General features: G+C 38.4%; 1 protein-coding gene across 5 annotated transcripts in view; it reads left to right on the top strand.

Moving 5' to 3' along the window:
* Nucleotides 1–27,407, top strand: part of LOC127646978 (E3 ubiquitin-protein ligase PDZRN3-B) — a 143,383-nt gene that overhangs the window by 54,975 nt on the left and 61,001 nt on the right. The window contains exon 1 of one of the 5 annotated variants that reach the window (XM_052130995.1): nt 8,800–8,804. The exons of 2 other annotated variants lie outside the window; for them this stretch is intronic. Coding sequence is in view for 1 of the 3 variants with exons in the window: in XM_052130993.1 (XP_051986953.1) it covers nt 11,592–11,630 (39 nt within the window). In the remaining 2 variants the exon portion in view is untranslated. Of the gene's footprint in view, nt 1–8,799; nt 8,805–11,576; nt 11,631–22,768; nt 22,788–27,407 lie in introns of those variants that run through there. 2 more of the 5 variants (XM_052130993.1, XM_052130994.1) reach the window with 2 other exon arrangements.

Below are 27,407 nucleotides of genomic sequence, written 5' to 3' on the forward strand. Positions count from 1 at the left end.
CCAGTATTTAAATGTTGCCTCGAGAATAAGGCTGAACCCAAAATTATGTATTAATAAATCCCCTTTCTGCTGGTCAGAGTGGATTTTGAGGGAGGTTAATACACGCTGTGACCTTGATGAGAGTGGAGTGTTGAGATCCTTTGAAAATTTGGTTCAACATTTTTAGTTGCACTGCAGCTGCGCCACCTGCTCTGTACTATTTTGGGGACTAGCATACACCCCCTAAAGCAGCAGATACTCTGGTAGTGGTGATTACTGCTTTTGGAAAAGGTCATGAGGCATCAGTGTATTACTCCCTGCTAATTCAGAGTCTGGGAGATGGAGCTTCAACTTCTCTTAAGAGATTATGGGAGAAAGATTTAAACCTGGTATTGGAGGAGGGAGTGTGGGCTAGGATTCAAAACAATGTATGTCTGCATCTAGAGATGCAAGGGTGCACCTTATGCAATACAAGATTTTACATTGATTCTATTGGACCCCCACTAGATTGTATAGGCTTGGTCTTAAAGACACACTCACCTGCTGGCAATATCAATCAGAAGATAGAGACACAACCAATGTTTTTTGGTGGTCTGTTAAGATTCAAGAATTTTGGTTGAAGGTTTAGAGTTGTATGTGTGACACTTTGGGCACTCAAATTTCATTTTTACCCCAGACTCTGTATTATATGAATAAACACATAACAAATTGGGTTCTAACCAGTGTTATGATCACTAGACAAGTTGTTTTAAGGGGATGGAAGTCAGCTGGAATGTATGGAATGTTTGTTGGGAAATGGGGCAACTATTTAGCATTATTGGAGGGCTCTTGGGGAGGGGTAGTGGAGAGAGAGGTATTGTTATAAATGTGTGTGATTTTTATTATTATTTTTATTTTATAAATATTTTTTTTTGGGGGGTTAACAACAGGAATGTTTGTTGGGGGTCAGGGTGGGGTTGGAGATTGGGTTGAGGTGGGGTAGTGATGGGGTTGGGGTTGGGGGTTAAATGGTGATTCTGTGTATCTGTTTTTCTTTTCTTTGTTTATTTTATGAATCAATAAAAACAGTTCACAAAATAAAATATACATATATTTAGTTATTACATCATATTTAGTAACAATAGTAATAAATTATTATTATATTATTAACAGTAAATTAGCATTCAGTTGTTTTATATTTAATACGATTTGAAAAAAATATAAATACATTTAAATGTAATAAAAATTGTGTTGTGTATCGGCAAGGCTGTGATTCAGTTTTCTGTATTGAAGCTCTTTATTTGAATAAAAAATAATACAATGTTATGTTGAAACATGATTTTTATATTTTAGTTTGATTTACAGTTTTATAATATTTTTTTTTTCTTTTTATAACAACTTTTAGTTAAATCATAAAACCTAGAATTCAGAAAGATTAAACACTAAATAAATCAGATTTTATAGGATCCTAAAACAGGATTCTTTCTTGGTCCGTTTGATACGTCGCTTTTTCTACAGATGTCTTCTTCACCTCATCAATGTCACACTTTATCGCTAGGTGGACATCCAGCTTTGGAGAGGCGCTAATCATAGATGTGTTTACCTTTGCCTAGTTTTATAGCTCTATTTCCCTGTTCTCTGCAAAAGTGATCAGCACTATCCCTTCCCACCAAATCCCCTGCTCCAGAGCACACATTATTTATCTTAATGGCCGTATTTTACCCAAATCCACTGTCAGAGAGGGATGCTTTGTTAGCTTGCTGGTTGAACAGACCTGAAAAAGAAGGCAGAGAAATAACGGAAGAGATAGAGAAGGAGTTAGTTGGAAAGGGGAAAAAGAATGGGAGCGATCAGCACAGCTGTATTTGCTGCTGAATATTGCACTACAGCAGTCTGGCCTCTTTACAGACTTGATTGGCCACATCTGACATCATTACTTCCACATTGAGACCACAAAGCAGACATCCTTTTGAAATTTCTCCTTTAGCCAGCTCACCCCAGCTTGCCTACACTTTTCAGGTGTGAGAATTTACTAAATCCATCAGAGCGTCTTGATAATTTCTAACCCTTGGTTCTGTAGTCAACTGTGTTGGATATTTGATCCATATGGAGATAGTGGCCATGTGCTAGCAATGCTAGGACCTGGGTTTGATTGCCCTTCACCCAAAGGTTGGGTGACACAAATGCAAGTGTGAAATGTGATACCTCACAGACAAAGTTTTTTGGTCAAAGCCCTTGACTTGGAAGGGAATGGGCATGTTGGTGAAGATACAGAGCCTGAATGATTGACTGTGTGTCTGACCTGGAAAAACGGGAATGCAAGAAAAGGAAAGACAGCGACCAAGAGGACTTGAGAGAAGAAGCAAAGGTGTTTTGAGCAGAGACGTTTTTGGGAGTGCTCTGTGACTGTGGATCTGAACCCCTCACCCCAAGAGGAGCAACGTTTCCTGCTATGCCTCTCAGCTGAAATCAGATTTCTAACCTTGCTCGGGCCTTGTTTTTCTTGGCATGAACCATGCATAGACACTCACACGGAGCTCCTGGTGGAGACTTCACACAGCTTTCATTTTCATTGCCGTCTCCTTGCCCACCTCCGTTTTTCTCATTCTTTTGAGGAAAACAGCATCTCTAGAACTCTTTCTCCAATGTTTTTGGATGTAACCTGATCTGTCCGCACCCTACATGCGTTTTAATAACATTTAAACATCTCCAGATGCAATTTTAAAATAAAATGGCACGAATGTTAGCTGGATGCTTTGCCGTTTCACACTCTCGTTTTTTGAACATTGGCTGTTGAGCCATGTAAGATCTTTCCTCATTCTCTGCCAGTGGTAATCCTTAGGCACTCCACTATTTAGATACAGGAGCCATAGAAGAACACATTTATCTGACAAATAATTTCCAAACAAACTATTATTGACAAAGTAATTTAATAATAAAGATTTACCCAAGTGCAAAGTTTGGAGGCAGTGTAGTATTTTAGTTTTAGTTTACTTACCTAATTATTAAAGTGATTTTATATTTTATGTATTTTAAAATAAGCAATAAAGTCTTTTGTGGAAAGTTTACCCAACATTTTTTATATTCTCATAATTTACTCACCCTTACTCATCATTGCTAATTTTCCATTTAATGAAAGTGAATGGTGGCCTATCATATCTTGTGTTCGACAGAAGAAAGTAAGTCTTCTGTGTTTAGAATAACACAAGGTTGTGTAAATGACAAAATTTGCATTTTTGTGTGAACTATCCCTTTTAAGTTTGAACTAGTATAGGTTAACAAATCTGCATATTTTTGTCTCTCTGTGCATTGTGGACTGCAGTTAGCATACCAGCAGCCCTCTCTCTGCCTTTAGTTTAAGTACTACCTTTTTGTTTAAAGTACCATAAAAAGTCTGTCTGTAGTTGCCTGTCAATGGCTCAGTCACCAAGGGTGTCTTATTTACCTTAAGGACTAATGCACAGTCCAGTGGTGTAAATGCAAGTGTGTATATGGGGGGATATGTGTGTTTCTTTCTCAAGGGGAGGGGATGTTAAGAACACTGAGCTCATAAGGAAAGTTAAGCAGTCCCACATTTGAGAGAATTACGGGATAGAGAAGTACTCGATTTGTGGGCTACATTTAGCCATCACACTTATTTGTGGCTAACACGCTGTCACGCTCATAAAGAGACTTTAATCACACCAATTAAAGATGAAATCAGACTTCTCCGAGATCATGAGATAATGTTTTGGAATATTTACCGGACTTGTTGGACTTTCTTAACTTCTACCTACAGCAGAGCCTCAAATTAACTTCATATGATGCTCAACGAGGCCTACAATATACAATAAAAAAATAAATACTTCAGTATTTGGCATTCCGTGTCATGGTCATGCAATGCTTTGTTGTTTTTCAAGAGTTTGGTTTAAATGGAGGGATGTATTACAAGAGCAGAGGCTTTGGGAGTTGTATGTTTTGTCACATCATCAGTTCCCCCAGATCGGACAATTACGACTGTGTATAGACAACAAAACTTATTTTTGAAGCCACATTCCTGAACCAAACCTCATTTGGAAAAAAGGTGATAGAGTTTTTGGGTGAATAGAAAATCAAGTGTTTGAATGTGCAGCTGCCCAGTTTGATTTTAACACGCCTTGTATTGCAATTTCTAACACATGCAGCGCAATCATTAACTACTGCATTGGTTGAAGCTGTTACTGTTGTGCATGATTGTGCCATAACTAGTTGTATGGTGGGGAGGCTCTCAGGCAATGCTCTGTGGGCGGTTGTAGTGAGTTATATGAGAACTCTTGACAAATATAACAAAACACATTCTCACAAACACACACACACACACGAAGCAAAAAGAGTGTGTGTCTGTACAGCCCTGGCCAAATTGAAAGCCTCTGTCCCTGCATTCAGTACCAATTAAATGCTCCCCTTTGTGGCAGGGCCGAAACAGCTGCAATGACTCCACAGAGTCTGTTAAGACCAGGCTAGAGCCAGGCCCCCTCTGCGCTACACACACACACACACACACACACACACACACACACACACACACACACACACACACACACACATATACATATATACTGTGAGAACATGAGAGAGAGTGAGAAGAGAGAGAGCAAACAACAAAGGTTAGATAAGAGGCAAAAATCACATCCAAATGTTTAGGCAAGAGGCAGCCTTGCTACTTAACTCACCCTTATCTTGCCTATATAATAACGCACAATTATAGAAGAGATAGTGGCCCATGGACAACAGGCTGGTGCCACAGGAAATGAGAAATAGCTAGTAAACAAACACTTTGGTGAGTGTACTTTGATGTTAAACACAAATCTCATAAAAGCTGGGTGAAGTTGCTATTGTTTACAGGAGATTGTCTTCAAAACACTCTAGTGTGACACGAAATGGACTAGATTTTCTGTGCATTATTATATGGCAGGCGTCTTACCTTGAAGGATGTATAAATATGCACATATACACATGATTTTTTTATCTCAGCTGAAGCTTCCTTTAAACAGAATTTGGAATGATTGAAAAAAATGTAACATTTTATAATAACTAAATCAGTCTGGACAACATAACTGGAGTTGTTCTGTTTTGCGTGGCTGATGTTTAGTATAATTTTTCCAGCGTCATCTTGTCCAAAGGAGGCTTAAAGTGATTATAATGCTCCTTTCAATGTTCGGTGGCATTGCAAGTCTAAGGTAGACTGATCCAGGCTAAATTTAAACCTGTGGACAGACATGTCGCGCCAGCGGCGCATGTCTTCATTCTACACTTAGCCCACTATACATGTGACTATACATCTCTGTAGTCTTACGGTCTTTGTGTAATATTACATCAAATTAAAGGTACTTTTTAGTGCATTTAAGCATTACGTAATACGCTTCTATTTAGGAGATAGAGGCAAAGACTTTTCACATTTACAGACCCGAGACTAATTGACAGCCAAGGACAGAGAAAAAATTGTCTGAGCAAGGAAAGAGGTGGATGAACGGGGGGAGAGGGAGATTCTAATCTTTAACCATTGTGCTGTGCTGACATTTTTTACCTAATTTGGTGTTCCCGGTCAAAAATTACCGTCCAATTAAAATGGATCTGATCTTTTTGTCAACTTGTTTTCTTTTAATTGGCACTTTTAATTTCTTTTTGAGCTTATTGACAGTAGGCCTCATTGACCTGCGCTTATGCACCTCTGTTTTTGAGTGAAAAAAAGGCTTTATTTGTGGATAATTTTGGCAATATTAAATAAAATATGAAAACATTTCATTTCAAGTTTGTTTTGAAATGCTTTTATTTTGTACTAAATGGCACAAAGTCACACTTGTGGTGTTCCCGGTCAAAAATGACCATCCTATAAAAATTGCTTATAAATCTCTCATTATGCTAATTATCACCAAATATTGGATTAGATCTTTTTGCCAACTTGTTTTCTTTCAATTAGCACAGGTTTTGCATTTCTTTATTGAACTTATTGATCGTAGACCTCATTGACCTGAGCTTATTTACCAACGTTTTTGATTGAAAAAAGAAAGTATTATTTGTGGATAATTTTGACAATATTAAAGTACATATGGAAACATTCTGCAAACATTTTTTTTGTAAAGTTGTGAATCACTGTGTGAGCAAACTCAGTAAGTTTTAGTCCAATAGGATAACATTAACTAGCATTTTCAGGCAAAAGAAAATCCTCTTCGGGTCAAAATGACCGGAATGCAATATGTTGGTTAAAATTACATTAGTTATCAGTAATCACTTAGTTATCAGTATCTGCGAAATCCACTATCGGTTGACCTCTATGCAACTGTGATGTGAAGGAATCAAAATGAAGAATTCAGCAATGCTTTAGTACTGTATAATCAAATACAAAAGGATGGGTAAGTGTGGAATAGTGTCTACAACGTATCCTGAAAGATCATAGTCTAGGTAGTGAGAGAATAAAAACTTGCTCAACATATTCTGATCTTTTATCTGTCTTTCTCTGTCTCTCTCTGTTTCTACCTCATTATGAGACCTCTAATCTGTCTTTGAAGATGACGACAAGGATTAAAACAGAACCCTGTTGTTACAACATCAGTCACTGCTATGTGTATATGCATAGACAGGAGTGGATAGGACATAAAACCAGACAGTTAGACAGTAGCTTCTACAAGTGAGTATGAAGAGAAACTACCTTTTCAATGTGTGCAAGTTGCAACATCACATTTACAGGACAATATTTGTTTACTATTCTCAGCGTTTATAGTTTTAGTAATTCTTTGTTGTTCTCCAGACAGTCCACAGCCTTGATATTTCCCTCTTAATAAGAGTTTTAAAACGTCATCTCTTAAGAGGAATGGCAGGGTTGACAAATCAGTTTCAAAAGTGCAACATTATTTGACTGTGAAAACTTGGTTGCATTTCTATTAACAAGAAAACATGTCATTTGTATTTTCCAAGGCACTGGTGAAACGGAAATTACAAAAATAATGATTATTGCCAAACGGTTTTCCCAAACAATCCTACGGTCACTTCCACCCCACCCCTGTACCTCTTATCCATTGTTATACCACAATCTCAAGCCAGAAGTTGGCATATCCGACTCCTCAACCGACAGGGTGATGTTTAACAGTTCCAAAGAGCAACAGCGTTTACAAGATGGGAAGTCAACACACAAATGGTCTGGAGTTGTCCCTCTATAATCAACTAGGCACAAAAAAATTATATAACATAAAAAATTACACACTTTACCTTTGAACATTGAGCCTCATAGAGTTAGCTGATAATGTGACATGTACTATCATGCTCCATTACATGTGCGGCCACTTGCTTGTGTGTATGTGTGTGTGTGTGTGGAAAATGAATTCCCTGGGAATATGTTATTGATCATGGGTTGCTCTTTCATACTTAGTGGTGCTTTCAGCTATGTTTCATTTAAGTATCAACTTTGTCTCAGATGTTTCTCATAATGGGCCTTGAGAGTATTAAAAATAAAAACAAATGAGAGAATTGTTAACATATAGACATTATGGCTGAATGACATGACGATCACGGTGATGATATTAAGGGGGCTTTCACACTTGGTTCGATTGCCTGTTCCGAACCAGAGTTCGATTGCTTCCCCCTCCCCCCTGCCCCCGTTGGACTGTGTTCACATTATATATTTGTATCCGAACCGCGGTACGCTTGCGTCATCAAGCTGCAGCTGGTCATAATCGTGTTGCTTGATAACCGCGAAATGAAAAGGCGTCAAAATTCAATGAATAGACTTGCTCGGTTCACATTTGTTATTCTTTTTTTTAACCTTTGGTTTTGTTTTCAACATCAAGATACAGAAACACACTTGCGTCTGTCTGCCGCAAAAATACTGAAATCGTTCAAAAGACAGCGGGCTGTCCGCCGAAGACAATTTTTGCGAAGGCAAGCAGAAATCATCTCTCTGTAATAATCAACATGTTGGTGTGCATGTAAACGGGCTGATTGTTGGGATCTCTTCTGAAACTGAGACATGGGTGAGAGGGTAGAGGGAACTTTTAAGCAGAAGACTCTATTTTGCTGTCCATTTAATCTCATTGTTTTCATTTGTGGTTTATTTTTATATTTTTTTTTTACGAATTTCAGTGTAAGATATACAGATGACAAATCGAGTGTGCGCTTTTCTCGCCTAACTCTGTAAAGGCCAGTGTCCTTCATTAAACACAGCCAGTCATCTCCAAATAAGGCCAACACTGTGCCCTTCATACTCTTCCAGCCCCTCACTGTACTGCCAACAAGTTTCCTTTTAACACAAGTATAAAACCAGACCCTCTGAACAGTGCAGCACGCTAATGCATTACAGTCAAGTTTCGTCAAGGGAGAAGTGCTATTGTTAGCGGCAATGATCACTACTGCAGTTGCTCATTCTGAGAGTAAGGGATTTGAATGAAGCCCTAAGAGTTCAACTTCACATGAATGATGCATCCATTCGTGGGACTTGTCAAGGAGAGTTGTGCAGTTTTAGCACCTGCAAAAAAATGACTTGGACAGAAGTAGAGACTTGGGGAATTGAGCTCTTTTCACTGGGGCCAGTATTTTACCACTTAGCTACCACTTAGCAATATCCTAGAAACTGCATAGAAACACTTTAAAAACCATTCAGAACCCCTTAGCAACCATATAGCAATACCCTGGCAACCACCCAGAACACCTGAGCATTGTAGCAAATTTTGTACAGGCAAGCGTTACTCGTATTTTCTTTTAAAACATTTTTAACATTTTGTGTACTCTACAGTATTGTGTTTGTTTTGTTAATCTCTATCTTTTCTCTCACTTTTTATCTCCAGGTAAGACATGAAACTTGAATCCTCTCACCTACAAAGTGTGCTGTCATCCATGTAAGTAGCGGTGTAGTTTCTATTGCACCTTATTCATACTGCAGCCGTGTAATTTACCCTGGATAATGGTGTTTTGACAAACCCTTGGGCAGTTGTGTCTGTTAGAACATTGGGAGCTAAGCTTTCCCTCCCACCTTTCTGCTATCTTGTAATCCTGCTGTCAGGCAAACAAAACCCCTTTGCAGATGTGAGTTGATACCATCTTCTCTTTATTTTCATCTTCTTTCACAAAAAAGGAGCCATTTAACCACCTGTAATTTTCTCCTGACCACCACTTGCATAGCCATGAAAGATCCTTGACCTGCATTGACCATCTCATTTGCATAATCACTGGTTAAAAAGCAACCTATCAGGGTTTTTGTAATTGCCTCCGAAGTGATATGACTGAGGTAAACCATCAGGGGAATACTTCAGCTCAAAGAAAACGATGTGTCAGGATTTAAGGGAGAACATGCCTTTTAGTCACGGCTTTGTGAGGGTACCTACGTTTCTCGCTCCTGAGGCCAAAAGCGGGGGAGAGTGAAAGCGGTTGCTTTGTAAGCCTGAGAGTATGGCAAGCACCAGGTCACTAGAAGCATTATTTTGAGCAATTAACCTCAGACTTAGAGATCCTCACTTCTACACGCAGCTGCACACGTGCGCACACAGCCTGGCTAATGTTATCTAAGCCAGACGCTACCTGGGAAGACATGCATGGCTGGGGAACAGGAGAGATAAGAGGCCTTCAGACGAAGGAGGACACAAAAAACTCACTATAATGCTGTCTGGAGGTGGACAGGAGAAAGACAAGACATAGATAAGAGTGGAGGCAGCCTTAAAAGGGCCATTCTGTTATCATGTTAGGCATAATGTTAGCCTTAGTTTCACAATTCACTTTCATTGCATCTTTTTCCCTATAATGAAAGTAAATCTTGACTGAAGCCTAGATTCTTCCTGTCATTTCCTTTTTTTGTCCCACCGAACAAAGGGTGTATGTTTTCATTTTGGGGTGTGCAATTATCAGGGATTATAGATAGGGATGCACCAATACCACTTTTTCTCTTCTGATTCTGATATCGGAAATCTCAGTATCAGCCGATACCAGTGTTGGTTTTTATGTTCAGTTTAGAATATCTTTACATTATTGTGTGGAAATAATTGGGAGTACTCTTTAATATGTAAAGAAACACAAACCTCTAACTACACATTATTGCAATATAAATGTATAGCTTATTTAGAAACAATAAGAATAGTACTATTATTGACTTTTAATTTTAATTTGAAATACAACAGTAATATATTTAAATTGTGCACTTTTAAACCCTCCCACTTTTATGTTGACATTCTGAACTCTCCAGGAAGTCCTGTATGTGTCTGTCTGTAGGCAAGTTCACAGTTTATTTAGCTTCTTATTCAAATTCTGGTAAAATCCACCTCCCGTGCCATTCTAAATGCATATTATAAGTGAACTGAACTTTAAAATTAAAAAAAGCATGTTTATTGGCAATCATGCATTAATGTTTTAATTATATTATTTCAGAAATTCAAAACCTACCGTCTTCTTATTTCGATTTTGAGATTTGGGAGACCGTTTTCAGAGTCCTGAAAGTTATACAATTATTTCATATTTCAATTAAATCAAGATGAGAGAAAAATAACATAGGATTTAACAATTTAATTTCTCGTGAAATGACCCCTTTAAATGACTAGATGTCCCAAATCTGCTACACATGTGTAATTGACAAAAGTTCAACCTCTTCATCTGTTGCTTAAAAGGTTGTTTACCAAAATCCTTTAGAGCAATAAGACTCGCATGTAATTAAATAACGCCTCGCTGATAGTTTTCACTTCATTTTCATTATATTCAGCTGTAACTCCTAAAGAGAATATTTGTTTTGCATTGTTTTTATGATAAAAACCAGCAACATCAATGAGCTGTCATGGAAATAAATATTTGCGTCTTATATTAGAAAAGGCTATTGGCCTTTTTACCAAAGTCATAACACCACACAGCCTTGAATCCAGGAACGCTGTCACACAGCACAGAATTGTTCTTTAACTGCTGTGCTTTCGTTTCTGTTCCCTCACACCAGCTTAAATATAGCCCCTTTTATTAGTGCAGAGTTGAATGCAGTCAGTCCTTGCAAATTCTCTCAAATGGAGCAATTCACCCCTCAGTATTTAGAAACATTTTAAATTAAATTAGTTTAACTAAATGTTCTGAAAATATTCATATTCAGTCAGCCCAGCATAAACATCAACACAGAGAAAAACAGAACGGATCATTTCCAGACCTAATTGTGTTTGAGGTTTAGAGGAGGCTGTGGCAGTGGGAACTTAGAGTAAAGGAATAAAATGGCTGAGTGAGGGCCTGCATGATGTAAGATTACCAGTGGTGGCTGAGCAGTAGTTTTTGGAACTGTTCTTGTTTGGGCAGAGAGCAGGAGTTGTTGGGAGAGTTCATAAGTAACATGCATGAGCACTTCTTGCACGTTTCTGTAGATGTGGTGCTGCAGAACCTCCTGAACTCTTGGTCAGGACAAACAGAAGGAGCTGTCTGAAGTTCTTGTTGGAAGTATGATGGATAAAGTTGGGTTTATTAAGAGGAGAGCTCACCATCAACATCTGGGAAAAATCAAGGGTGAGAATAACAAAGCATGGGGTGAGCAATCGACCCAGCAAACTTTTCCAAAGCTCCAGGCAAACAGCCGAGGCTCAAGAGGTCTCAGCCGTGCAGAAGATGTGAGACTGCATTTGTATGTAGTGAGAAGAGATTGAATACGTGTTCAAGTGGTGCAGATTGTGAAGATGATTAACTCCCTCTACTCTGAGCCATCTGCTGCCATGGTGATCTATCTATCTATCTCTCTCTCTCTGTCTCTAGCATGACTATACAGGATATATTACATATAGCATAAAGTACATATATTTTATGTTATATATGTTTTATGTAAACTGACCAAGCTCCGTTGAACTTAAATCTCAGGCTTCTGATATTTTTCAACTAAGTATATGCCTCAGCTCAGGTAATATTTTACCCTTTTACTGTAGCTGGCCTGTGCAGTGTTCATGGACAGTTTCTTTTCTGATTGACATGAAACTCATGTCTGCTGGTTTCTTTTATGTGTTTTTCCACTGGGTCCCATATTCCAGCTCTGCTCAGACCAGCACTTCTGATTTCCAAGTGGATGCATCCATCCTGCTCTATTTCTGTACAAAGATTGTAATTTATTGTGTAAACTAGTGTGTACATTGAAGATCGTAAAGTCGAAAGCAAAAATTGTATGTCCGTAATTTCAGCCGTGACATGATTGTCGGTGCCAGATGGGCTGGTTTGAGTATTTCTGTAACTGCTGATCTCCTGGGATTTTCACTCACAAAAGTTTATAGAGATTGCTCAGAATGGTCCCCCCAAAAAAAGAAGAAAAAAAACATCCAGTGAGCGACAGTTCTGTGGACAGAAACACCTGGTTGATGAGAGAGGTCAACAGAGAATGGCCAGACTGGTTTGAGCTGGCAGAAGGACTACGGTAACCCTGATAACCACCCTGTACATTTGTATTGAGCAGAATAGCATCTCAGAATGCTCAACCGGCCAAACCTTGAGGTGTATTGGCTACAACTGCAGAAGTCCAAGTTGGGCACTTTATTAGGACCATAGTGTGCGTAAATACAATATTTCAACTGGGCAAAAATGGTTGACAACCCCTGATTCATAAGATAGTTGTTCAGGCAGCCATGGAAGAGAAGCTCAGAAGAAGATAAAAGGAAAGTTGTTAAGACCAGCTAAGGGCAAAATTGGATTGTAGACATGCATGAAGGTGAATGCTGTGACAGCGTTAGGGGACAAATGCTATGCTTGACCTCTCAGTTTGTTCAACCATATGGGGGATGAAGTCACTTGTGCGTGGAATATTGTAAACAGTCTGTCAGAATATATGCATACAGCAGCCAAGATGTGTAATGAATAGTAGAGAAGTTTTTTAGGAATATCTGGTGGATTGTTTAAGGCTATTCATGATGGTGCTGTTATGTTACAATTTACATTTACAGTGATTTACTTGTGGTTATCGGGTCTGTTCTACTGTGGAGGTCTCAGTAGGGTCTTGGGTTTCCTGCTGTTTTTGTGCTATAATGACCTTCGTTCTGTGCCAACTTCGTGAAGGAGAGCCTCTGTCTAGAAAAACCCGCAGGCTTTCCATCCTGCTTTCACCCATTGGCTTTCTGATATTTCCCTCCTTCTTGGATATCTGTTTTCTCTCTATATTGCCCTTTCTTTCTCTTGCTGACCTTATAAAAGAATTTGGATGTCATCCAAGCAATAGGCCTTTTTTAGATGTCAGATACTCCCCTCAATAACATGTAATACAGTGCATGAACATTATAAAATATCTTTATAAACTAGGAATGGCTCACAATGGTCAACTAGTAGCCCAACAACAGACTAATCAATTAGTGAGGTCGTCTAGTTTATGTTGATTTTTTGTCTGTAGTGCTTTAATTAGCATGCACTTCATCCACTTTAAAGGAATAATTCACCCAAAAATAAAGATTCTCATTATTTACTCACCCTCATGGCATCCCAGGAATATATGACTTTGCAGTGTCAACAGAGTGCCCTCGTGGACGTGCATCAAACAGAAACCGGAAGTAACCGGAAGTAAATACTTATAGTGAAAAGAACTTATATATTGATCTGTTTCTCACCCAATGTGATCGTTTAGCTTTAAAATACCTAAATTTAACCTCTGACGTCTTATGGATTACTTTTACAACATGTGTCTATGCTTTTTGGAGCTTTAAAGTGTTGACAACCTTCCACTTGCATTTTATGGACAACAGAGCTGAGATATTCTTATAAAAAAAAATGTTTTATGTGTTCAGCTGAAGAAAGAAAGTCATACACATTTGGGATGGCATGAGGAGTAAATGATGAGAGAATTTTCATTTTTGGGTGAACTAACCCTTTTAAAGCATCGTCGATATAGTCCATTTTTAAAATATGTAGTTTTGCACATCCCTATTACAAACACTTCAAAGATCCTGAGATGTTCTGGAACTCATCCATTTGAATGTTAGTTCAATTAAAAGCTAAGAATGAAGGAGACAGGGATACAGAGACAGCTAAATTAAGAGTGGTGGGGGGTGTAAAAGGATCCGCTAATCCCAGACTTGCCTTATCAGCACTTGGGTCAGGTCTAGAGTCCAGCTCCAGCACCCCCTGGATCTCCTCCACCAGTAGGAATGCCTTTTTTTTTTTTTTTTTTTTTAGCCCACTGATCTGACTTCAAAGGCGGTACAAGGCCCATGGTCCACCCCTGCTGTATACTCATGTTTTAATTAGAAAGCAGATTACCACTAATCTGCTGGAGCGCACCTGGCATTCACCCTGCACTGCCGGAAGGAAAACGGCTGTAATGTGGGTGTAAAGGGGGATTACTGTGATTGCCAGGTCACAGCACTAACTGTGTCCAAGACCTGATCAGAGATCAAGGTGCCTAGTGGTTAATTTGGTAATTGCCCACAGGGGAATTAGAGAAGGGAGTAGAAAACATGAGAAAGTGTACCACTGAACAATGCTAATAAGTACAGTATTGTGTCATTCTTAATGGTTGTGTCTATAAAGCATTATACATATATGAATAGGCAGATATATGCATGTATACATACAAACATAAATACCTTACTGGAACAAACTAATAGTTTGCAGTAGCTCTTAGTAAAGTATTGTTACTTGCAAAGCTATTTGTGTAGTTCTTACTAAGGGTTAGGAATTTTTAAAAATCCCTACATTTAAGTATTAAAATATGGAGTGTGACTCAACATACATCGTTTGTGCTACAGACATGAATGATACCTCAAGTCATGCAGCTTGTTGAGGGGAGGAATTCTATTTTATTTCAAAGAAATCTTACTTCGGTTATCGCTTGGGGCGGTCTAAAATGGGGGGAAAACATAGATTTACATTGAAGGAAGGAAGGAGGGTATGCTTGGTTTGGCTTTTGCTATTTTTATAAATATTTCCATTCGTGTTTACCTATAACTCTGTTTATATTAGGAAAAATGGGTGTCTAGTATACCTGTAATAAATTAGTAAGCTCCCTCAAGTGAGGTTCTATGACAACTAGGATATATCTGGAACTTTCAGTACTAGATTTCTATGTTATTTTGGCCTTATTTCTAGTTTTTAGAGGCTTTACAAAATGTTACTGGTTGTGTGATCAGTAGATACCTTTTAACATGATGAGCACCTTGTATTTGAACAAAAGCTGTACTTTTAAATAGTGGTGCACCAATCAGTAAATTTGAGGCTGATACCCATCTCCAATTTTTAGCACTAATATACGATACAGATTTTTTTGTGCCCTTTGCCACACTTTTGCAAATTATAATGTGCAGTTATATGTTTATACCCCACACAGTACAATATACAGTAACTCTTTACAAAAAGGTTCCATTTGTTAACATTATTTAACAACATTACTGTAGTTAACATGAACATAATGTTAGTTACAGCATATACTATAAAAATTAAATTAATAGTTTTATTAGTTAACATTAGTTAATGCACTATGAACTAGCATGAACTAACAATAAACCATTGTAATTTTATGAACTAACGTTATAATTAATAAAGGCTGTAAAAAAAATATTGTTCATTGTTTGTTCATGATACTAACTAATGTTAATCAATGGAACCTTTTATAACGATATGACAGTTACATTAATTGTGAATTGCTTACAGTTATTTGTTTTGAAACCGTTATGAATAGCTCTGTTGTCAATATCAAAAGCTGATTGTGACAAATTGGTAAGCAGCAAAAACCATGAGAGCATCACACAACCAGAGATACGTTCAAAAAATAAGAAAAATATATCCATTACAATCTCTAAAACTGCTCCAGTGAGAAATCATTAATACCTATGCTTTGTTTACTGTCTTTGGCATTTTGCTGTAACACAAATCGTTAATTATTAAACAAATGCATGAAGACGTGGTGCCATTATGGTTCAAATGTAATTGCTGATATTAGTGGTAATGTGACCAACATTAATCTGATTTAAATTGGGATCCTCACAGAATAGCGCTCAGATGAATGACTGATGAGATATTGAGAGTACCTGTAGAGTGTGCATGTGATTGACACTGCGAGTTAGCATATTGAAGCGAGTGAAGCTGAAAATGCTCATGATCACTCAAACAGTCTCTATCGCTCAACTCAACCTCTGATTGTCACGAGTCACATCACGTATACTCAGATTTGTATATGCATGTTAATTTGTTGTTTAATTAGTTTTTATTCCTGTTTGCAGTCTCTCTATCCTCTCCGTGCTCACAGTGCAGCGAGTCAGAATTACTACCTTAATGACTCTAGAAAATGGGCAACTTAATATTCATACACGTGTAATGCTGAGAAAATGCTCATTCATTAGCATAGCAGTGTATGTGTGATTCCATGCATACTGCAAAAAAGATCAGCCCTCATTCTAGGCACAATCAGCTGATCTCCGATCACAGACTTAAGACGAAGATCGGCCGATTTAGATCGATTGACCTGTGCACCACTATTTTGAAATGTTAAAGCTGCACTAAGATTTTTTGGTTAAAAATGAACAAATTGCCGTTATTGATTAAGTACATAAACAATCAGTGTTCAAAACAATGTCCTTACCTTACCCCGATTCATTTAGGTTAGCTTATAAAAATAATTTGTATTTTGAGCCGACGGGTCGGATTTGGCATGATATCGCTGATTGATGTCAACACTCTTCACCTTTATATTTAAGTATATATTTAATTTGATGATATTACAATATGTAGTCTCAATAAGTCATTAGCATCCAGACATTTTCTGCTTCACATCTTGGGTGCGATTTAGATCTATGCTCACTTTCACCTTTGAAAGGCGCACTGGGCATACGCTTGTTTTAAGTCTTAACAGGCTGATCTGGATCAGACATTGATCTTTGCTTTTTGCTTGTTACACTCATCTATGCTCGCACTTGTAATGATCCATGCCAACCTTTGACCAGTGCCAGTGAGGGTCGGCATAATCACTTGAAGCTAATGATCATGTATTTGAGATGACACCTCTAAGAACTGAAGAGCAGAGATTGGATGTTTCAGAGGCATTGCACTGCAAAACAAAATACAAAAATAAACCCTTACTTAAAAATATACAAGCGTCTTTAAAATAAGATACATTTACTTGAGAAGCAAAATTACATCATAAACTATTAAAGGGATAGTTCCCCCAAAAATGTTGTTCCAAACCCATATTACTTTATTTTTACACTCAGACACCATTCACCTTCATTGCATGTTTTTACCATGAAAACTGAGGCTAACTTTTCACCTCTTGTGTTCCACTGAAAAAAGGAAGTTTTGGAAAACAATAGTGAATGAATGATGACAGATCTTTCATATTCGGGTGAACTATCCTCTTAAATCTTCTTTACAGAGAAATATATTTAAAACAATAAAACTATTTTCTTACTTGTTAGTAAATTAACAATTCATATGGAAAAAAGTTACAATTTTCTTACCCTATTAGCAAATTGTCAATTTTTTTTTAATCCCTCACTAAATGTGCATTGAATATAAGCCTTAATATCTTATACCATTTTGCTTCTCAATTAGGCTAAATGTATCATTTTAGTAGGGTGTTTAGATATTGGAAAACAAGATTTTTCCATTAAGCACTGATGGACAAAATTGTTCTGTATTACCTTTGTGTTTTTCTATTTTATCCAAATAAGGAGCACTTGAACTCATAGCCAGTCATTGGATTGGTCGTTACATTTTATGGCTGTCTTAAAGTTTAGAAGAGGTCTGTTGTCAAGCTACTGCATGAGTTGCCCGTATTAACCTACAGCACTATGAGAAATGACTAACATCAGAGTCTTTCTAGTTAGAGAAGTTATTATTCCAAGTTAAAATGTAACCCCAAGTACAAAGCAAAGCAAAACAAATGGGTAAACTGCAAAAAATATAGTGCTTTCAATGTAAAGAAAATGATGGTGTACACATCTAGCTTGAAACTAAAGTAATGAACAAGGTTTTTACATTTTCTAAGGAAAATGTGATTGGTGCTTGCCCATGCAAAAGTCACCACCGCTATGCTCAGGTGTTGTGGGTGGTACCCATGGTCTGTTATGTAGTTGCTAAGGTGTTCTGATTGTTTTTTGGCCTGTTGCTACATTATGTGGTTGCTAGAGGGCTGCTTTCTGGTCCGTCAAAAGAGCCCATCCCCAAGTATCTATAATATTTTGGTCTCTAGATATTGCCGGGGTCCCCCTTCAATGCAAGTCTAAGGGATATTTTCACCTGTTTAAAAGTTCACCAGCAGGATCATAGGTAACGTAGTTATTCACCACAACTTCTGCTATGAATTGAACATTTTCATTTAAAAAAAAAGTTTAAATAACACTGGTTGCTTCAGCAGAAGCATATACCATTGATTAAGAACCTTTACATTCACATTAAGTCTTTTTTTAAAGGATTATAAATTATTGTTAAAAGTCAGTTCACCTATTGGGAAAATGAATGGGATATTTACTTCCAGAACCAAATTGCTGTGATTTAGTACCTCTCTTAAACACCTTTCTTGCATCATTCAAGTATGTAGTACAAACGATGTGAAATATGTTACATGCCAATGTTTAATACTTAAGGTTAGGGGCTTAACTCACATCCCTAGTGCTAAGTATAAGCAATAGCAACAGTTATGCTCGCCTTACCAAACACCACAATTAAAGTTGTCTCAAGGGAACCAGTGATGTCGCTGGGTGAATTTAGAACTTCAAGTTAGTCAAAGGAAACCTTTTTTTTTTTTTTTTTGCAGTCTTCACACCACTTGGCTTTGTCCAAGAGCCTCGCACATGTGGAGTATATTCAGTTTGTGGTACTGAAAACTCTTCCAAGAAAAAGGAGTTGAGCACAGCAAAGTTATGTATACTTAGCCTCCGTCCTCACATAAACACGCAGTAACACACACAGCCCTGGTTGTCGTTGTGGAGGCCACAGATGGCCTGTCTTCTAGGCGGTGGTGATTACTGGTGTTTCTGCAGGCTGCTTTGGGAAGGAGCTGTTTACGGTAGGCTGCTGGACTCTGGCTGCCATGGCCACATTCAGTTTCCTTTTCCTGGCTCCATGAGGCCAAGCCACACACCATACAGCAAGCAGGACACACTTATGCACAGACACACACTTGCACAGAACAGTGCCACAGTTCAAGTGCAACACAAAGCGACAGGAAAAATCTCTCTGTAACTCTTTCACTCTCTCTTTCTTAAACAGATTGAGTGGCTCAAGTGCACAAATTTTATTGCATTAGATAAAGTATTAGAGCTGTCAAAATTAACACGTGCACGCCTGTGATTCATTAAAATAAAAAATCAAATAAGTATTTAATGTGCAGGGGCCTGGATAGTTAATCGAGCAATGACGCTGGCTACCACCCCTGGAGTCGCGAGTTTGGATCCAGGATATTCTGAGTGACTCCAGCTAGACCTCCTATGCAACCAAGTATACTCAGTTGCTAGGGAGGGTAGAGTCACATGGGTTACCCCTCCTTGTGGTCGTGATATAATGGTTCTCACTCTCGATGGGGCATGTGGTAATTTGTGCGTGGGAAATAGCAGGAAAAACTAGCCCAGCAAGCCACGTGATAAGATGCGTGGAGGACTGTCTCAGAAGCAGAGGCAACCTCCGCCACACGGATTGAGGTGAGCATCTGTACCACCATGAGAACCTAGTGAATATTTGGAATTGTGCATGCCAAATTGGGGACAAAAGGGCATAAAAAAAAGTTTAACACGTAATTTTTTCTTAATCGAGATTATCGCATTTACTGTTAGTACAGCATAAACATTGGTTGGAAGGCAGAATCTTTGCGATTATGTCCACCCAGGGCTGGGGAAAGGAGCTTGTAATGTAATTTGTTGTACAAAATAAGCCCAGATGGAACTTGTGACTGAGCAAAAAATTATTTTCAGCATAAGTATGATGCATTTTAATTACCACAGAAGAACGGCAAGGCTTAACTGTCACCAAATTCAGAATGAGATAAAAATTATTCTGCAAGCGCTTTTCATGTGGAGTTCAAAGCGGCACTTGGCGTTGCTGCTGACACCCTGACGTGAATCATGCCGGTGAATCAGTCTGCTTACTGATTAATATTGTTGAGGATGAGAGTTTAAGAAATGTAATGCCCATTGCAATGATACTAGTTCTATCAATTAGTCAAATTCCCACTTTGGGAAATATTTAATGTTACTTAAATTGGTGCTTTTTTAGTGAATTGCTATATTTATATTGTGAAAAGCTTTGTTTGAAAAATGTAAATAAAGCATTATATTGTAACATATAGTTTTTTAGAAGGAAGGAAATGCATTTTGACAGAAAAGTATATTTAGAGTAAAAATTCAACACTTTCAAAATCTGCAATTATTCACAATTAACTACGAAAAATTATGCGATTAATCACGATTAAACATTTTAATCGACTGCCAGCACTAGAAAATATCAAACCAAGTGGCTTGTATTTTAAAGATTGAAAGCACAAGCACTTTTCAAGCAAAACATTTCAAATAATGAAGTTTGATAGGTTTTAATTATATACATGTATTATTTTAATTATAAAATAATAGATATACTGTTCAGACACTTTCTGGATGTATTTCATTTCTGCACCACTAGCCTTACTAAACAGAATTACAAGAATGATGACTGTTTCCAAATATGTTTCCAGAACACTCCCTCCATCTTCCATTGGTTGAAAAACAGATTGTCCCACCGAAAATATCTGTGTAATTTAAGGGGAAATGAACATTCTACAATTACAAAAGATGACCTTGGGTTAAAAGTCATTGCAAAAATTTCAAGAGAAGTTGTTTCTGAGAAAAGGTCTTGCATAATTTGATTTGCAGATGCCACTTGGTTTGATACTTTATTAACTAATGCAATTAATTAATTATCCACTCATGAGGATGCAAATAATTTTGGGGCCACTGTACACACATAAGCTCAGAAACTGCTCACTATATGATAAGCTTCAGTAAATACATAGCCATCTCTGTACCTCTTGATGGTATGCAGAGATGTTTGCGTACAGTGGAGTGGAAGGGGCAACTGTACACATACACAAACATTCCAGTTGAACTGCTGTTGGTGTGTTGTGCAGAGCCTCTGGGCCCAGGTGCTTCCTGTCTTTAGTTTACTAAACTAATAAGAATGTAATAGACCTGCAATGAACTGAGAGATACTTAAGTTGACACTCTTACACACTCTTGTTGTATTCCCCATCTGTCTTGTCTATATTAAAATCTTTTTACAACATTGATTTTCTACTTCCCTGACTCTCTCTTTCTCTCTGTCCCACTTTATTCTTCCATTGCCAACTGTTGTTTTCTTAACAATGGCATTACTCTTGTCATGTTTAGTTGACTGCCTGATGAAAATAAAAATCACAAAGGAGATCTCTTTAATATCTCAATTATGTCTCGTTGACAGCAATGTCATTTGATAGGAGAGCCAATGGAGTCTTTTACTTTAGTGTTCAGCTTTTCTGATTTTTCTCCTGAGAAAGATTCATGTGTGGCTCCTCTAGAGTTTCAGAAGAGATCTTAAAAAAAAAAATCTTAAACTGTGCTTGGCTGATATACCAGAGTCTGTGAATAAAAGTCAGAGATGTAAATATAAACTCAAACATTTCTTATAACATTATTTTAAGACCAAATTATCTGAGCTATGCTATCCACATTAGTTTGATAGCTTTATACTCTTACTTTGTGAATCATTGTCTCATTTGTTTATCTTTATATTTCTTAATTATTCTTATACTTAAACCGTAAAAGAGTCTCCTTAAAAGCAACCTCTGGGTAATACAATTTAAGAGTTTTATATATATATAATTTAAAAACCACTCGTTACTTTTAGACTTTTTACTGGCCTTGTCTATGTAAAATAAAAACATTGTTTTATTAACAATTATGGTGGCATATATTGTAAGTCCAGTGTGTTTTCTCCTGGATCACCTACAAAATGGAACTAACTGTACATTGCACAACAGTTTCTGTCAGAGTGTGTGGATTTACAGGCTGTTAGGTGCCAGGTGTGCCATTACTGCAGGACATTTATGTGCTCACTAAGAAATATGCTTTTACGTTTAAGTCAGGCTGTTGTCTGTTGAAGCAGGTCTCTGTTGACCTGTTAGAATGCCTAGTTTTTAACAGACTGAGAAAATGTGATGTTGTTTGCCCCAGTTCGGCCAAGAGACCAGCTGGATTCAACCATTTCAGTGAAGAGGAAAGAGACAGGATGAGAGGAGATCCCTCTAGTGGACAAATTAGTGTTGCCAATTCTCTTCCGTCAAGCTTGTAGTTCTTTGCAGGAGAAATGAGCACAGAGAGCCTTTTCTTCATTATAAGGTGTGAGAATGTTTTAACCTGAATTATTTCATGATTGAATGTTGTAAAGTGATGGTAGCAGACGGTAATTCCATGGTACTTTGATATATGGCATGGTACTGATATGATTACCATATTTATATACCAAGTTATTTGCATGGTACTCTAAGGTACTTAAAAGAATGTCTTGAAATTACCTTGGTACCATGTCCAAAAGAAAACCAAATATCATGATGATAATTTTTGGTAGTTTTTGTAATTGCTGAAATTTGATTACACTTTTATACTATACACTGATTAGCCAAAACATTACGACCACCTGCCTAATATGATGTTGGTCCTCCACGTGCTGCCAAAACGGTGCCGACCTGCCGTGACATGGACCCTACAAGACCCCTGGAGGTGTCCTGTGGTATCTGGCACCAAGACATTGGCAACAGACCCTTCGAGTCCTGTAAGATGTGAGGTGGAGCCAACGTGGATTGGACTTGTTGATCCAGCACATCGCACAGATGCTCAATCGGATTGAGATCACACTCCCTCCACCGGCTTGTCGTCTTCCCACAGTGCATCCTGGTGCCATCACTTCCCCAGGTAAATGGTGCACACATACACTGCCGCCCACGTGATGTAAAAGAAAATGAGACTCATCGGACCAGGTGACCTTCTTCCACTGTTCCTACACTTGCGTGCCCATTGTAGACACTTTCGTTGTCAGACAGGGATCATCATGGGCCCTCTGACTGGTCTGTGGTAACACATTCCCCATAAGCAGCAGGGTGCGATGCACTGTGTGTTATGACACATTCCTCCTGTAACCATATTTTTTTTTCTGTGACTTGTGCCACAGTAGACCTGTGTGTGTGTGTGTGTGTGTGTGTGTGTGTGTGTGTGTGTGTGTGTGTGTGTGTGTGTGTGTGTGTGTGTGTGTGTGTGTGTGTGTGTGTGTGTGTGTGTGTGTGTGTGTGTGTGTGTGTGTGTGTGTGTGTATCCTGGTGGCCAAATGTTTGGACTAATGTACAGATTTTGCTCTTATGGAAAGAAATTGGTACTTTTATTCACCAAAGTAGCATTGATCACAATGTATAGTCAGGACATGACATGAAAAATGACTATTACAATTTGAAAATAAAATTTGGAACTACTTCAAAGAGTTCTCATCCAGAAATCCTTAACCTGCAGCAATGACAGCTTTGCAGATCCTTGGCGTTCTAGCTGTCAGTTTGTCTAGCTAATCAGGTGACATTTCACCCCTCGCTTCCTGTAGCACTTGTCATAGATGTGGCTGTCTTGTCGGGCACTTCTCACGCACCTTACAGTCTAGCTGATCCCACAAAAGCTCAATGGGGTATAGGTCCATAACACTCTTTTTCTTTTTGTTTCTTTGTCCATTCTAACCTTTCCTTTTTGATTTTCTGTTTCAATAGTGTTTTTTGTCTTTGCAATCTTCCCATAAGGACAGCCCCCCTGAGTCTTCTCTTTACTGTTGTACATGAAACTGGTGTTGAGTGGGTAGAATTCAATGAAGCTGTCAGCTGAGGAAATGTGAGGTGGCTATTTCACAAACTAGAGACACTGATGTACTTATCTTCATGTTTAGTGGTACATCTGACCTTCCACATCTCTTTCTATCCTTGTTAGAGCCAGATGTCCTTAATAATGTACACCTTTGTTTGAAATATTATTTTTTTTGGCAATTTCAAGCATTGTATAAACTTAATTCCTCAAATCAATGATTGACTGATGAGTTTCTTGAGAAAGCCGTTTCTTTTTTGACAATTTTGAACTAATATTGACCTTAAGACATGCCAGTCTAAACAAACACAAAGACAATGTTAAGCTTCATTTAACAAACCAAATAGCTTTCAGCTGTGATATAATGGAAATAAATTTTATATTACCAAATTAGCAATTTAGCATGATTACTCAAGGATAAGGTGTTGGAGTGATGGGTCTTGGAAATGGGGCCTGTCTAGATTTGACCAAAATTACTTTTTTCAAATAGTGATGGTGCTGTTTTTTACATCAGTAATGTCCTGACTATACTGATGTAAATCCAAATAAATGTACAAATCTTTATTTTAAAGGGTTTAAACGATGTTTTCCATGCTTGTTCAATGAACCATAAACAATTAATGAACATGCACCTGTGGAACGGACATTAAGACACTAACAGCTTACAGGCAGTAGGCAATTAAGGTCACAGTTATAAAAACTTAGGACACTAAAGAGACCTTTCTGCAGACTCTGAAAAACACCAAAAGAAAGATGTCCAGGGTACCTGCTCATCTCTGTGAACGTGCCTTAGGCATGCTGCATGGAGGCATGAGGACTGCAGATGTGGCCAAGACAATAAATTGTAATGTCTGGGAGGCAGGAAGGACAGCTGATAGGCCTCGCAGTGGCAGACCACCTGCACAGGATCGGTCTAACTGAATATCACATCTGTGGGACAGGTACAGGATGGCAACAACAACTGCCCGAGTAATACCAGGAATGTACAATCCCTCTATCAGTGCTCAGACTGTCCGCAGTAGGCTGAGAGAGGTTGGACTGAGGGCTTGTAGGCCTGTTGTAAGAGATTGTCCATACCAGACATCACCAGCAACAACGTCGCCTATGGGCACAAACCCACCTTCGCTGGACCAGACAGGACTTGCAAAAAGTGCTCTTCACTGACGAGTCATGTTTTTTTTCTCACCATGGGTGATGGTCGGACTCGCATTTATCATATAAGGAATGAGCGTTACACCGAGGCCTGTACTCTTGAACGGGATCGATTTGGAGGTGGAGGGTCCGTCATGGTCTGGGGCGGTGTGTGACAGCATCATCGGACTAAGCTTGTTGTCATTGCAGACAATCTAAACACTGCATTACAGGGAAGAAATCCACTTCCCTCATGTGGTACCCTTCCTGCAAGCTCATCCTGACATGACCCTCCAGCATGACAATGCCACCAGCCATACTGCTCGTTCTGTGCATGATTTCCTGCAAGACAGGAATGTCAGTGTTCTGCCATGGCCAGCGAAGACCCCAGATCTCAGTCCTATTGAGCACATCTGGGACCTGTTGGATCGGAGGGTGAGGGCTAGGGCCGTTCCCCCCAGAAATGTTCGTGAACTTGCAAGTATAGTATAATGTCTATGATTCTTCATTGTGTAATTAGATAAAATACCATTGTGAATTGTGTATAAAAAGAAGTCATTAAATAATAATTGTATTTATAACCCCAGTGAGCAAGCTGAAGGCGACTGTGGCAAGGAACACAAAACTCCATAAGATGTTGGTTAATGGGAGAAAAATAACCTCAAAACCAGAAACCAGACTCACTGTAGGGGCCAGTTCCCTTCTGGCTAGCATCATGAATATAATGCCAATATTACTTGTGTATAGTGCAAGTCATGGTTTTAAATTATTAAACTAAGTAAGTGTTAAGGGACAGTGTTTAAACATAGATTTTGTATGAACTGTAAGATTAATGACTAATGTCTTTGAAATCCATCCTGTATTAACTGCAGAAGTGCACATAGATGCAGTTGTCCTTGTTAATTGGCTGATGAAGGCTTTTGTTAACAATTGATAGTCTATGAATTCCATTTCATGAGTGTAGTCCATCAATAGACCAAGGTGATGCAGGGAGAGATCAGTGAGGTGCATCGTATTTCAACCTGGCTGGTAATTTCGGTGTGGTCCATCTCAAGTCCAAGGTTCAGACAATGGTATTTGAAGTATCCCATGTCTTATGGTTGGAGTTGGCACCAGTTCATCCTCTTAAGTCCATCATAATAGACTGAAGTGATTGGTCTTAGTTGTTGAATCTTTTTATGTTCATACAAATATTTAAACATGTTAAGTTTGCTGAAAATAAAAGCAGTTGAAAGTGAGAGGATTCTTTTTTTGCTGAGTTTATATATATATATATATATCGGGTATGTAGGATATTTGTTGCTTTTTTCCAGTAATGAGTTGAATACCATGGTAATACCATGTTTTATTTTTTTTAAAGTACAATGATAGTGATACCATGGTATTGTAGTACTATGTCAATATCATGGTAAGTGAAAAAGTTAATCCTCATACTGTAGAGTTGGGGTACTCTAGTTCGGACTCTAGTCTGAGTCACAAGTCAACAATTTTAATGGACTTGTATGCATTTTTACTCTGACTCGAGCCTTTAGGCTGAGTTCATGGTATTAGTGATGTAATGACAAAAAAATAACATTACATAGGGTGACCATACATCCTCTTTTTCCCCGACATGTCCTCTTTGTCAGACCTGAAAAAAGTGTCTGGCCGGGATTTCAGAATTGCCTCTAAATGTCTTGGATTTGTCTTTGTCTTCAGAATGATGTGCTCTCTACAGTTAGTACTATCATACATTCTGTGTATTTCAAATCAAATCAATTTATTGTCACTCAACCATATACACAAGTGCAACAGTGGGTGAAAGTCTTTGTGCAGAGCCAAGCAACATAGCAATCATGACAGAGATGAGACATACCAATTTACAATAAACATCAGATTTACACAATGCAATTTACATATCTAATATACACATAATTACACCCAACACCGTATACAAATAATAATATACAATGTACAGTATACAATACAAACAATATAGAATACATACACACAATATATAGAATACAATGTATGCAATACAAATAGTATATAAAATATACAGTAGGTTGTATGTCAGTTGCCAGTGTGTTGTTAAAAGAGAATATAATTTATGACAGTCCAGTGTGATATAATAAAATTAATAAAGTGCAGTGCTGATGTATATTGATCGTGAGAGATCATGAGTTCAAAAGTCTGATTGCTTGGGGGAAGAAGCTGTGCGGGTCCTGATGCTGTGATACCGCCTGCCTGATGGTAGAAGTGAGAGCAGCACATGGCTCGGGTGGCTGGAGTCTCTGATGATCCTCCGAGCTTTTTTCACACACTGCCTGGTATATATATCCTGGAGGGAGGGAAGCTCACCTCCGATTACGTGTCTGGCAGTTCGCACCACCCTTTGCAGGGCTTTACGGTTGAAGGCAGTGCTGTTGCAGTACCAGGCAGTGATGCAGCCAGTCAGGATGCTCCCTAAAGTGCTGGTGCAGAACCGTGTGAGGATGTGGTGGTTCATTCCAAACTTCTTCAGTGATCTCAGGAAGAAAAGGCGCTGGTGAGCCGCCTACACAATGGCCTCAGTGTGGACGGACCATG

Source organism: Xyrauchen texanus, chromosome 7 (assembly GCF_025860055.1).
Source record: "Xyrauchen texanus isolate HMW12.3.18 chromosome 7, RBS_HiC_50CHRs, whole genome shotgun sequence".
Taxonomy (NCBI): Eukaryota; Metazoa; Chordata; class Actinopteri; order Cypriniformes; family Catostomidae; genus Xyrauchen; species Xyrauchen texanus.